The following is a 14,607-nucleotide window of genomic DNA, read 5'->3' on the forward strand; positions in this document are numbered from 1 at the left end:
TTCAATGAAAGGTTGTGCAGCTTAAAGCACTTATAGGCATTATGTGTTTAGTTATCACAGCAGACACAAGAATGAAACTGTTTCTTCTTTGAAGCATCATGCATAAATACGAGCTGCAGTGGCTGGTACCGATTCAACTTTAGAGCAGAAAAACTTGTATGCGCCAACTGAAGAAGCTCCTCATTTTCAACTTCAATCCAGAGAAAATGTAATAAATTTTCCAAATTCTCAGTGTGTGCGACACATTCCTTACGCTGACCAGATCGTTACCATGCCCTCAGGATTTCTTCTGGTAATGAACACTCTACAAGGGCACAGCTACAAAAATCTCACTTTTTACTCCCAATGGCCCCAAATCTCCGAGTTGCATCCCTAACTTATCAGTTGGACAGAGTCATACATTTTTCTTTGGCAGCTTTGATAGTTTGTGAACAGATTTCAATCAGTAATTCATCACGTAAAAATCAGGATTTCAGCTGTTTGATAGCTTCTTTATAATTCACTCCTGAGGGAGGATAACTACCTATGAGCTGTCTCACTGATGATCCAACAACAGTAGCCTGTAACAGGTACTGAAATTTATCGTCATCTGTATTTACATCTTCGTAGATCTTCTTAAAACTTTCCCCAAAATACTAATCAATTTCAGGTTTCTCCATTGAATTTTTGAAGCTCCAATTTTGGTATAAATGTGAGCTCAATACTTGGAGTTGATCAAGATCAATCTCCATGTCAACCTTTAGAAATTGTGCTTCTAAATAATTGGTGGGAATTGTAAATGAATGTCTTAAAGACTTATGCTTTTGCAATAAAACTTCCATCATTTAAAAATAAATATGTTCCAGGATATATAATCAAAAATTATAAAACTCACTCGATAAATTCCAATATGAAATCGTTGCTTCATTTTCATCAAATGGCCATTCTGTCCTGTCGCGTATGCCAACTATTTTAAAATCACTTAGATTCTTAGTTTATTAATGTAAACAAATTACACAGTGAAAACCTTTTTAATTAACAATGGTAATTTTATTTAGCACTTACACATACCCACCGAACATCATCAAGTACATTATACCAAGCAAAGCCTAAATATAAACAAAAAAGCTACTGCCACAAAAAAAAAAAAAAAAAAAAAAAAAAAAAAAAAAAAAAAAAAACATTATAGTAAACATTAAATTATGTAGTATTCATTGAGTTCATGTTCCTAAGCAATTACTATTCATTGTTCATGTTCCTTACAGCAATACATAAACAAGAATTTGAAATGCAGAATCTGAAATAATAAAGAGATAATCAAGTGGTAGTATGATTAATAGCCCCCCCCCGAAAAACCCCCTCTACAGAATGAGATAAGAACTGGTCAAGAGTATCAAGAGTAAGTTTACATGCACATTGAGTAACTCATCTATCTATATCTGGAGCAATTTTATTCTAAACAGCTCTTTCCAAGATAATTTTTTTCATCTTTTCAATGTAACTTTAACCCAGGAGCATATCACTTTTGCTGATGGTGTTTCATGCATATTTCAAAATAAAATTCAGTTTTTCAACAGCAAAAGTAATTCTTTCACTTATATGCTTCTATCTTATTTTAGCAAATACACATACACACATACATACAGAGCTTCTAAACTAATATAAAATACATTAAGGGATGACACAACACACAGCAACAAATATTTTTCACCCATGAATGTATGCTCACAAGTGCCGTAGTTGTACACTACAGGATGCATTCCACTTTGGTACACACACAATCAGCTGCAAGGAAAAAACAGGACAAGCATGAAACATGAAAACAAAGCTTTAATGTAGATACATAAACATCATTAATTGCTTGACAAAACAAAATAATACAATTCGAATTGCATAAATTACAGAATAGTACAATGAGGTACAAAATACAATCAAACAGTACAAAATTACAATCAAAAGGTACACATCATCAGTAACAACTTAAATGAAGTACACCTATAAAATTGTTCAAAATAGCAAATGCTTAATTTTAATAAATGCCTTGCATTATTTAAGGATTTGCACATAGTTCAGAAAATGGAAAGCCTGGCAACAAGATTCTTATTGGATTCAGTGATGATCTCATAAATGAGGGATAAAGATACTGAGATGAGAAATATCGAATGAACATGCATGATAAGTGTTGGGTCACCTCAAACCAATTCTCTCACCTGAGAAACTAGCATGCACATACGCACGTGCTATGCTGAAATGTACTGGTGCACCGTCATGCTGGAACCACATTTTCCAGTACATGTCTGCTTCAACAGCTCTAGCAACACTTAGTGGAGTGATCTCAAATAACTTATCGCAAAGAGATGTTTTGGTAACAGATACTATCAATGAAGTAGTCATCGATGATATTCACTGTAGTCTTTGGTAGAAATGTGGAGTACAAATTGTACATTGTACAAATACAATGTGCGTGCTTACAAATGCTGTCGCATGTAAAAGAGATAATCTGTGAACAACACATGCTGGAAGTTCTAGGTCCACACTCTACTGCAAGAAACAGCATTTGAATTCAATATGCACAAGAGTGATAGATGTAGCTGTAGTGCATTGAATAGTCGACAGTGATAGAGTTGGGGTGGTTCATTGCTCAGTATGACCACCCAACGTCCCGCAACCCTACGATGCGACCATGATCGAAGTCGTTTAGTTGTAAGATCTGATATCGTTATAATGGCATCTTTAATTTCTTCTCTATGGAATTACAATGGCAGCAACAAAAAAAGAAATTTTACACCGTTACTGGTTTTATACTTTGCAAATAACGCACTATGATCGCAATTCCTGTTGTGCCGCAAACGGTGACAAGCTAAAGCCGATAATCATTTTTAAACGAAAGACTATTCCAAAGGGAGAGTTTCCTAATGACGTAATTATTTGTGCAAACGAGAACGGCTGGATGTGCGAAACAATCATGCATGAGTGGCTGCAAAAAGTTTTGCAGTGTCGTATGGGATCTTCTTTCCAACCAAAAGGGTTACTGATAATGGATTCCATGCATGCTCATTTACTTGAGTCAGTGAAAACCAGATGTCAAAAATTGTCTACGACCGAAGCAATAATTCCTGGTGGTTTAACAAAAATCTTACAACCATTACATTTATCAGGTAATATATCCTTCAAAAGCTGAAGTCCGAAAGCGGTGGGAGTGTTGGATGCGTGAAGGATTCCATATGTATACCAAAAGCGGTAAAATGCGCAGAGCATCTTATGAAGAAGTTGCAAAGTGGGTAAGAAGTGCGTGGAAATCAGTAAAAACATCATCAATAATAGCAGGGTTCAAAGAAGCTGAAATTATATCCTTAGATAAAGAGAGTGTAAACCAAGAGGATGAATGTGACGATCTGGAAGACTTGACTTAGATCAGGATTTACTAAATCTTTTTAATTCAGATAATGAGGTATCAGATTTTGACGGCTTCATGTGATGTATAGTTTGCTGTAATTCCTTTCGTAAGTAAAATTAAAAATGTCCTTTTGTCATCCAAACTTAATATTTCGTTGTTGCAACATTTTTTATAATATAGTCTGAGTATTACAAATATGGACTTCTTTAGTGGGTAAATATAAGTATATACGTGAACGTAAATATATTTTCCACATTTCTTACCTTTATTTTTTAGTTATGGTTTCATTTCATGCATTTTTGTTAACTGATATGTCATATATCACGACTTAGGTTGAGATTTTGCATCTATAAATTTAATCTATTGCGGCGTTAACGCTGATGCAGCGTTTCTGTGTAATTTTAATTTTTTCCCCGCCATTTTTCTCATGTGCAGCGTTTACGCTGATGCAGCCTTTTTTCCAGAAATCATGGTAGTCAACTTAGTACTTAAGTACTATTGCAATCATCTTAGTGCAATTTAGCGATTTTTACAAATGAAAATGTAAAAGTTACTTAGCGTGTGCAAGTTTGTAGCTTTCATGCCTTCTTTTTAAGAAAGATTCCTAAACTATCAATATTTATAGTAAGTTTGGTAAACAATATCAACATAGGAAGAGAAAACATATTTTAGCAATTTAAAATAAAAATTTGAATTATTAAATAAGAATTATCTCATACATTAAAAAAATAAAACACATTCTTCAAATCTTTGTGTAATTTTTTTTGGGGGGGGGTGGCTCTTATTCTTTTCTCGAAATAAACAGTGATCTGTTTTCACATAAAAAATCATCAGAGAATTGTGGAAATGCGGCTTCGTGTAATCCTTGGCATCAACGGCTATCTAGAAAAAATGTTTCCTGGTTGTTCCCTTTAGAACATTTTCAGCGAAATTCTGATTTAATACCAAAATTTTACCTTAATGCTTTCCAACGCTAGCGAATTCCACAAGCTTATATTTTAAAACTAAATTTAATGCAGAAAATATTATGATTTGTGTATAAAAAACGTCGGAACTTGGACTACAGCAAAGTAGAGCGTACAAAAAAAATGGTGGCATTGCTTGATTCATACGATTGTTTATATGCATGGTTGCTGGAAAAATGATTATGCACATAATTGCCAGAGTTTGGCTACTTCTACTAAGTTGGTTACGATAGTATGTAAATACCTTCAATTTTTATATTTTGGCATATTATGTAAAATGGTTAATTAAAGACATATGCTGTACAGGCACATTTTCAAAGTTGTAAAATGCCATTCAGGCATAAATCACTAACAAGTTTTGCTGTAGGTTGGAGTTTATGAATACCTGATGTATCTGTTATGCTGTTGTCTGATTTGTCCATTTGTAATAGTTTACCAGTGGATGAGACTTGGTTATGACAAGCTTGTTTTGAACTGATACATGCTTTCGAAAACAGATTTGATGCATGGGATGATGGTATAGTAGATAATGTTCCAGTGGTTTATTTCTGTTTGATTATTGCATGAATAGCATCTTTACTTCTTCAGAGATAACTGTAGAAGTGTGTTACTGATTTCCTTGGTAAGTTTTTCTACGAAGTCAGGAGGGTATCTATTGTTTGTTGCAGTTTATTTATTTTCATAAAGTTTGGGCATTGGAGAGAATTCTTTAGCTCATCTTAAGTAAAAATAAAAAGCAACTGCTTTATGAGGATAAAATTTAAAACATTTATGTGGGATTATTGTTGGGTTACTAGTTGATTAATAGTAAACTGTACTCATTTCTTGGGATCAAGAAATTGAAGCTGTAGATTTGGAAGTTTTTCTGAGATAAATGAAAAGAGTGCTCCAAGTTTGTCTTTTGCATGTTTCCATAGGTGTCGACATATCTCTTTCAAAAAATTGGTTTTAGGGGGGACTTTTGTGAAATTAAAATTTTCTGCTGGTTGAATATAAATTTCACCTGAAATAGGGGACAATGACACTTCCATAAAGAGACCTTTCTGCTGTCTTTAAGTTTGCCAACTGGCTGTAATCACTATAATGTTATAGATAAAATGGAAGGCTTTGTTGATCTTGCTAATAAATTTGAATGCAATTCTTGGTTTTTCAGTCAAGGCTTTCTTTAAAATTATTTGGGACTAAGGCAAAGATGAAAACAAAGATTTAATATTGATGGTAAACATCTTGACACTAGGATCCATTGCTCTTAGAATTTATGTATAAAACTGACTTGGAGAATGCGCACTTCATTTGTTGTTCTTTGTAAGTGTAGTACGATCTGACAAGCTTTTTCTTAAGGGTAAAAGTTCCATTTTTACTAGAGATCTATCTGGATAATCATCATCTTAATGAGTTTTGATTTATATAAAAATTTTTGGTCTTTTGTAATGTAGATCAAGCTTAATGTTTCCATGATAGTGTTTTATGTGAGAGTAATTAGCAGTTCTGCAAAATGCACTATATGATTTACCAGCATTGGTGCCTTCTCCAACAGTGCATTTAATAATAAATAAGCTGTTTTATCCAACTTGCATAAGATGGTACCGTCCACCATCTCACGGCGCTTGTCCGAGGCAGGGTTACGCTTACAAAGGCCTTTAAGATGTTTGCCTTTGACCCCACAACACCGGCGGAGCCATCTGGAGTGGCATCACAGCCGATAGTCATGGCTGCCATCGTATAGCATTCAGCGATGAATCCCGCTTCACTCTTGAAGCAGATGAGCACCATGTTTGTGTCTGGAGAGGACAGGGCCAGCCGTTCCAATCAGCCTTTGCTTTACAAAGGCATATAACCGTAACCCCTGGTGTGATGGTGTGGGAAGCTATTTCTTATGACAGCAGGTCATCTTTAGTCACCCTCCGTACATCTTCAACAGCTCAACCATATGTTGATACCATCCTGCCGCCAGTTGCATTACCCTTCATGGCACGTCATCCTGGGGCTATTTCCAACAAGATAATGCCAAGCCACATACTGCTTGCATATCTCTGGACTGTCTCCATGTGGTTGATACTCTTCCTTGGCTAGCAAGGTCACCAGACCTTTCCCCAATCGAGTATGTTTGGGACATAGTGGGCTGCCAGATTCAGACAGCACAAAATATCGCAGATCTGGAGCAACAACTGATGAACACCTGGCAGAATGTGTTGCAGGATGACATTAGGAACCTCTGCCACTCCTTACCTCAACGAATTCAAGCATGCATCTTTGCCATGGGGGTTCGACCAACTACTAATTTGAACACTCAATGGGTGATTGTGAGCCGTGAACAGGTATGACCTTGATTTTTTTAATCATTTTATCATCTGTGTATGAGCTATACACATATTCAATTTCATCAAAAACAACCAGTTCCTTCATGGTGCTTCGATTTTTTGCAAAAGAGTGTGTTTGCAATGCCAGAGTTATTGCATACCATAAGCTTCTCTAGAACTATATATTACTAGCAAATTTATCCCTATTACGATAGCTTGATGGCTGGAGAAACTAACATGGTATTAGTGATTTGAATCACAGAAATATGCCTGGCTCTGCAGACCACTTTTCCAATTCCTAACTTAGTTGCCAACCTTTCTTTAGCAATGGTTTTCTTTAGTTTCATCAACAATTCCATAATAGATTTAAGCAAGTCTTGCATTTTTTAAGCCAAGACTAATCAACAAGACCCTATAACTAAAGCTGTATATATTTTTAATGATTTATCAAATCACTGGCAAAAGTCAAATTACATTTAGACACATCAAATGAAAAATGGATATGATAAAACAACTGAGCAGTATGGAAGAGCTAAGACACTGCAAATTAGCTTTAGAGCTAAGACAGAATTAACTTGATCTATCAACATCATAATGTAAAAATTAAATATGTTCAGAAAGATTTAAAATGCCAAAAACTTTACGAAAATGCCCAATAATATTCTACAGGCATTAGGTATAAATAAAACACTATTTGAATCAATTCACTAGCTGCACCTCATATTTGACTTTTTGAAATGAGCAACATTATCTAGAAAAACAGAATTTAATTGTTAATGAAAGATTTTGTGAAATTGCAGATTCAGAAACTAGTTAAAAGTCACCAGGCTCTAAAACAATACTGCTGATCAAATCAGCCCTTATTTAAAGTTTAAAACCCAATTAACCTTATAGTAACGGGAAGCATTTCTGCAGAGAATGCAATAAATGTAAACACTGCCCAAAATGGCAATAAGAGTTCAAACCTGCTAATACAATGGATTCGCTTGTTTGGAGATTGTAACCATTCCTCATATATCGTTTTTGGTTCCTTACAATGCTGTTCATAATTCCGCATGCTGTAGCATCACACTCAACCTTCATCTTCGCATAACTAATTTATTCTTCACTTATTTACTATTACTTCATCTGGTTTCCACACTACCTTCTCTAAATTTTTAACACTGAATAGATGGAATTATTTTTGTTTCATTAAGAGGCTGTCAGAAACACAGTTGTCTGTAGTGGTGCACCTTCAAAAGAATTATTGCCTTGACATGGATACACATTTACAACAAGCAAGAGATCACCAAAGATTCTGATACCACTGATTAAGAAGCACGTGGCAAAGAGAATAACTATTATGACTGAAGAACAATAGAAATATTCATTTCTAGGCCAAGCATGGGTATTATATGCATCAGATTGCTAATCAATCTCTAAATTTCATTACTCTAACAACTGGTGCATGTAACTAATCTACTGAATCAAAAAAGTGGCCTCTCAAAATTACGAAAAGTTGGTCTTCTCAAGGAAAATCTAGCTTATCCCCTACTCGAATGCCTATTTCAATGTGAAGTTAAACATAACAGCAAGATCCATTCCAGAAAAGTATGAAGTAAATGCAAAATTATATCCTTTTAAGGTAATATATTACCAGTAATTTCCTTAACAATGCAAGCTTTTGGAAAAAAGTGAGGCCTTTTTCAGGGCTATAAAAATCTGAAAAAAGAAATGAAGTATTGCTGGATATATGTATACAATTTTTTTAAAAATCTTTTATAATAACAGAATTAATTAGAAATCTATTTCAATAATAATACTTTACTCTTTTATGCTTGTTGTTACTTACATATGCTTAAAATCATGCTTTTCTGTACACATGAATTGTACTAATTAGCATATTTAACAACCTATATTTGACTTGCATGTGCTTAACATGTTTAATCGCCTAATTTTTAGCTAAATTTCATATATGCTTAATATCATGCTTAAAACACTAAATTTGACTTATATATAGCTTTATATAATGTTTCATTTAAAAACTTAACAGTATACTGCTAAAACCATTACCATTAATGAGCTTGGCAACAAGAAAATTTACTGTTGCAAACGAGTTCTTTGTAGAAGTAAACCTTTTTAAGGCATCATACAATAAGTAAACATGCATTTACAGAATTCTTAGGCACACAAACATCTACTTTCCATTTTTTACAACACTATAAAAAATCTCTAGAACAGTCAGCATCTGCTACGTCATTTGCTGGTATAACTGATGAAAATGTACAGTGGTGAAATTTGGTATTTGCTGAGGTTATGTCAAAGAGCCTTTTCCCATACTATACTTTGAAGATATGTTTAAGAATAAAACCTTAAAATACATTAAGAGAAATTTTATTATAAAACTTCACCGATTACTGAACATCAATATTCAGTATTCAGTAACTGATTTTATATTCATACACATTTCATTATTTCACATATGAATATTGATTATATTATATTCGTGTGAAGATGAAGACATGAACATTCTGTGTGTTAGAGCATGCATTAGTCGGAATAGGTACCTGGCAATTAAACTGTACCTACATATCAGTGACAACGCTGATTTAGAAAGGATTCCACTAGGTGAACATGATAACCTCTTCAAGATTCGCCCATTGATTGACAAGCTGAATGACAAATTTCAACAATTTGGGGTGTTTTCTGAAAGTTTGAGCATTGACGAACAAATGGTTTGTTCCAATGGACATCACTACCTCAAACAATTTATACGTGGTAAGCCAGTGCGGTTTGGGTTCAAACAATGGGCTATCTGCTGTTCACAGACTGGATATTGTTATCAGACTCAAGTGTATGAAGGCAAATCAAAGAAATTAGGAGATGATGAAAGCATCAGTGGGCTTGGGACATTTGTTGTCCTTCAGATGGTATCTATTCTTCAGACACCAAATGCTCATAAAGTTTACTTCGACAATTTTTTCACAGGATTTTCTCTGATGAAACATTTGCAGGACATTGACGTTAGTGCAACAGGAACTGTTCGATTCAACAGAATGAACAAATGCCTTATTGCAACAGACAAAGAGATAAGGAAAAAAGAACGCAGGGCATATGACTACAGATTTGATTCCCGTACTGAAATTTTAGCTGTCACGTGGAATGACAACAGTTGTGTAAGGCTTCTGTCTAATCATGAAACTATCAAACCAATATCAGAGGTGAAGCCATGGAGTAGAACAGAGAAGAAAGATATTCAAGTACCACAACCCAAACTGATATCAGAATATAACAAATGCATGGGTGGAGTAGACAAGATGAACTGGAATGTTAAAAAATACAGAATCAGAATAAGGGGGGGAAATGGTATTTTCCTTTTCTTACTAATGCCATCGACGTAACACTAGTTAACACCCACGCACTGTATTGTATTTCAAATGATAAAATTCCATTGCTAGATTTTAGGAGGATGGTTGCTAGAGGATATCTTGCTTTATCTTCAGAACTCTCAGATGCAAAAAAAAAAAAAAAAAAAAAAAAAAGGGGGTAGAAGGAATTCTTTCACTAAAGCATCAATTAATCGTGTTCGTACTGTTATCAGAACATCTGGTAATCATTATATCGAACGGACCAAAAATGGTAAACAAAGAAAATGTGCACTGCGCAAAACAAATGCAAGAAAACAATGTGGAAAATGAAATGTTGGATTACATGTAGACTGCTCTGGACGCTGGCATTAAAAGTAGATAGTATCAACTATGATCCCCATTTGGGAACCGGACTTAAATTTAAAATTTCTGAAAAAAAATTGATGCATTTATGAGAAAAACATGTTTTTCTTATTATTTAGATGAACACCAACAGAAATAAAATAGAAATTTGGCAGTTAATGGATTAATAGTTAAAAATACTTTGCTTCTTTGCGTACCACCTATTTTTTTCTTGTGTACTCCCAGTTTGAGAACCCCTGATTTAGATTTTTAGTATATTCTTTTTCTTCATCAAAATCAGTAAAAATTTAGAGAACTTAAAAAAAAAGTTAAATTACCTTTTCCACTAACTCCGTTCATCTTCTACACCTCATGTGTTCTGTGTTTGCTGCATTTCATATAACCTAGAACAGAAACTATTTTATAATCTTTAATACTTAGTTTATATGAAGAACAATGGACGGGTGAAAAAATCTAATTAGTTGAAAACACAAACAAAAAAATTTTAAATGAACGAATTTTTTTACCTCAATGTACAAGATGTGCAAAAATGTAGAAATGAAACAAAAGGGTTTCACTACATTTCCTTTAATGAATTTCATGGTGGTACCGTGTGATAATTCAAGACTGAAAACTAAAAATTTCTGAGAATTGAAATTTTTTTTGCCAGGGTGCCACTCAAAAAGGAGAATGAAATTCTCTGCCTTTTCCAGGTTTACCAGGCACGTTTTAAGAAAATTCTAGTCTAGCCGCGTAGTGCACATTTGCTGTGCTGAGAGGTAAGTCAATTATGGTACAACTTGAAACACAAAAATTTGCCAATTACATACAACTTATTCCCAAAGCATTACTACTAAAACTATAATAGGAGTTGTTTTCTCCACTTAAGATTGGGATTAGAATTTGCCCAATCTGGATTAAAAAACATCTTTTTTTTGCAGACGTTTTGCAGCTAAACAAAAGAAAGAAATCTATTTAATGATATTTTAAAATAAATTCCAGTATGTTATATTTATTTAGCAGCATACATAAGCAAAAAATATGTATATTAAATTTTGTGATGGTATGTCATCATACTGATAGAATTAGTTTCAGAAGTATGCCAGAGAAAACTGTCTGAAATTTAAAAATATTATTAACTAATAATAAATAAATTTAGAAGGAATAAGCCACATTAAATGATACAAATAACATTAAAATAAAGTTAATTACTTAAAGATTAAAAATTGAATTACAATAATCGATATTTTGGCAAATATTAAATTAATGAGCATTAAATGATTAGTCTAGATGACTAGTTACTATTTTTTTTTTATTTTACTGCAAAATGACAATTAAGGCATTTATTAAAAAGAAAAAAAAAGGGGGGTTCAAAGATTTTTGTGGTAAAATCCTAGTATACGGTATGGCCTTGGCATGATTTCGAAAATTGTCGCTAACACCAGAATGATCTGTTTACTGCTCCTCATAATGTCACCGAATTCCATGCATACCGTATACTAGGATTAAACCGATTTTGTTTTATATGAGACTGGGAAGGCATTTTCTTTTGTTCAACATGCACAGCACATGCACATCTCTCGATTCTCGAGGTTACTGGAAACCAAAGTTGTTGGAAAGTTGGTTTGCCTTTTAAAAGACAATCTGACTGCAGCTGCGAAAATCGCCTCTTTGCTAGCTGCCCAAATGAAGCTCACATGATACATAATTTACCAAGAAAATGATCGCTTCCAACGTTTGCGTAAAAATTACTTTTTTTGGGTAATTCTCAGACTTTTCCAGATTTTGACAAAAATATTAAAATTCCTTGCCTTTTCCCTGATGTTTTTAGTCAATTTTTTAATTCCCTGATTTTCCCCGGGTTTTCAGTTTTCCAGGTACAGTGGCAACCCTGTAAATAGGAAAAATAATACAGTAAAAAGTCTGTGATCCAGATGTCCGATATCCTGAATAATCTAAAATCCAGTATTTTGGAGACATTCCGATATTTTGGAGTTTCGAGAAGGGGGGGAGAGAAATGAAAAATTACAATTATGAAAGTGAATTATAAAAGTTCAATGAATTACTTTTTTTGCAAAATTAATAACCATAAATTTTCAAACATATAAACTACTACATTTTATGTAAATATTTTAAATTACCTGAATTAATTCTTTAAAAAATTATCTAATTTCTGCTGCTTTTTTTTATTTTCTGATGTTTGTGGGCTTGTCTTTCTTTTGTGGTGAACTTCATAATTGCAGGAAGGTTGACTTATATTATATAAATATTTTCCTCATTTACAGTTGAAGAAATTTCCTCGAGAACTGCACATGCAGAGGTAGAAGCAATTTGCTTTTCTAATGTAGAAGGTTTTTCAGAGACTTTTATAGGTGATTCATCTGAAATACATGTTTTTAAGTCCTCTTGATATGTTTTCCAACTTCTGTTCATATTCAGTAAGAGATCTTTGTGAATTGGATCAGTCATTGGATTTTTTGAGCCATATTTTTCACATGAGGTTTCTTTAGAAGCCATTATATCATATTTAATAGTCTGCACTGCATCTAGGGAATCAATCTTAAGAGAGGTTCTATAGTCAGTGACAAGTGTATTCATTAAGTTGAATGCACTTTCCACTAATGGGCCATGGAAGCAGCTAAGGCAGGCTTTGACCAATTTAGCCAATGTAGGATACTTAGAATCATCTGTGAAATCATCTTTTAAATTAAAAACTTTAGACCAATATTTATCAATTGTACACTTGACTTGATTTCCACTTTCATCAGATGTGTAGAGCATTTCTTTGGTGATATCAATATCACTCTGGTATAACCTTATTTCAGCTTCTACTTTTGACTTTTCATTATCACTAAAAATATGAACTCTGGTAATACTGCTGAATATAATGCCATATGCAATAAAGTTTTGTTTTGCATAACAAATAACCCAGCTTTTTCCGAGCTAAAGCATCCTTTGCGAGTTGTTCGGAATGCAAGCAAGAATACATCCCTTCAACAATTTTTTTCTGAGCTGCAGAAATATTTCTTTTATTGTATACAGTTTCAACATAAGAAAAATAATCCCCTTTATCAGTTTTATCCAAGTAGTGAAAATAAAATGCAATAAGAGCATCCCACAGATCTTTGATTCTTTCTAAAACGCATAAAATGTACGCCCACCTATGGTCTGGTCTCTTCAAGGGCTTAAGTTTTTTAATGGCAAGGGTTTCACAGATTTTGAAAAAATTTTCTCTTTTACTGCAGCTTTTCATATCAAAATAGATGTCATCAAACAATTCTTCTAAGTATCTATCAAAACATGAAGCAATTTTTTTTGCATAGTTATTAGCTGTGTGACATGTGTCACCATCAATATCTAATAAGTGGGGTGCTTTGTTTGATCGTAGTCTGGTTTCAACACCCTTTTTTTTTTTTTCCATGCATGGTGTTACATGAGTCCATTAATACACTAATCAAGTTTGCCCATGGAATATTATCTTCAATAGTATTAACAACTGCTTTAAAAACAGCTTCTGAATTGCAAGATTCCATCTTTAGAGATGCAAAATTATGAACTACAACTTCATTTTGATTGTTGTCATAAAACTGCACCAATATTGCCAGTATACTTTCTTGAGCATTGCTAGTACTTTCATCCAAATTTAGAGAAAATGGAGTCTCCTTTAAAGTTTTAATGATATTTTCCTTAATAGTTTTTGTGAGCCCATATTTTATCTTATAACATGCAGTAGTCTTGGACATTTCCAATGAGTTTAGTGCCGTCTGATCGCGGCTCAACGGTTTGCAGAGTTCAATTAAATTGGGAGCTACATTGAAAGAAAGAGAATTCTCGGCGATAAACAAAGTTATTAATACCCCTTGGCGTGCTTTTCTTATCACTATATCCAATGGCCGAGCATCAGTCTCCAGTAAGTCATCAGTATTTTTTGAATTAGCATAATTACTTAAAGTCATTGAATGTCTAATGCACTTTATATATTTTATGTGTGTCACAGTTTTAGAATGATTTGTGAAAGCCTTGAATCCTTCCCCACCATACTTCAGCAGTGAGTTACAAAAAACACAATATGCTTGTCCAGCAACATTTATTTTCTTGCACCATGTGCCGATGGTATCCCCATTACCATCTCTCCGTTCAATCCAATTCCACCTAAATGCATTCCGGACACCCACCTTCTAATTGTATAATATCACTATTTATATCGAGAAATTTCATAGTGAAATTCTCTTGCGTACATAAATAAAAAATATTTCAATAAATGAAACGAAAATTTT

At 33.6% G+C, this 14,607-nt stretch overlaps 1 protein-coding gene across 7 annotated transcripts in view; it reads right to left on the reverse strand.

Moving 5' to 3' along the window:
* The window catches only part of Scm (Polycomb protein Scm), a 156,622-nt gene that overhangs the window by 121,948 nt on the left and 20,067 nt on the right, over positions 1 to 14,607 (reverse strand). For 3 of the 7 annotated variants that reach the window (XM_035354956.2, XM_035354955.2, XM_035354957.2), the window contains exon 2: positions 10,669 to 10,734. In XM_035354956.2, coding sequence (XP_035210847.1) covers positions 10,669 to 10,690 — 22 coding nt within the window. In that variant the 5' untranslated portion in view covers positions 10,691 to 10,734. Of the gene's footprint in view, positions 1 to 1,690; positions 1,765 to 10,668; positions 10,735 to 14,607 lie in introns of all 7 variants that reach the window. The other 4 variants (XM_035354954.2, XM_085809181.1, XM_035354952.2 and 1 more) reach the window with 2 other exon arrangements.

This window comes from Stegodyphus dumicola, chromosome X2 (genome assembly GCF_044657685.1).
Source record: "Stegodyphus dumicola isolate Sdum_Otavi_A_Nest chromosome X2, ASM4465768v1".
In the NCBI taxonomy this organism is placed as follows: Eukaryota; Metazoa; Arthropoda; class Arachnida; order Araneae; family Eresidae; genus Stegodyphus; species Stegodyphus dumicola.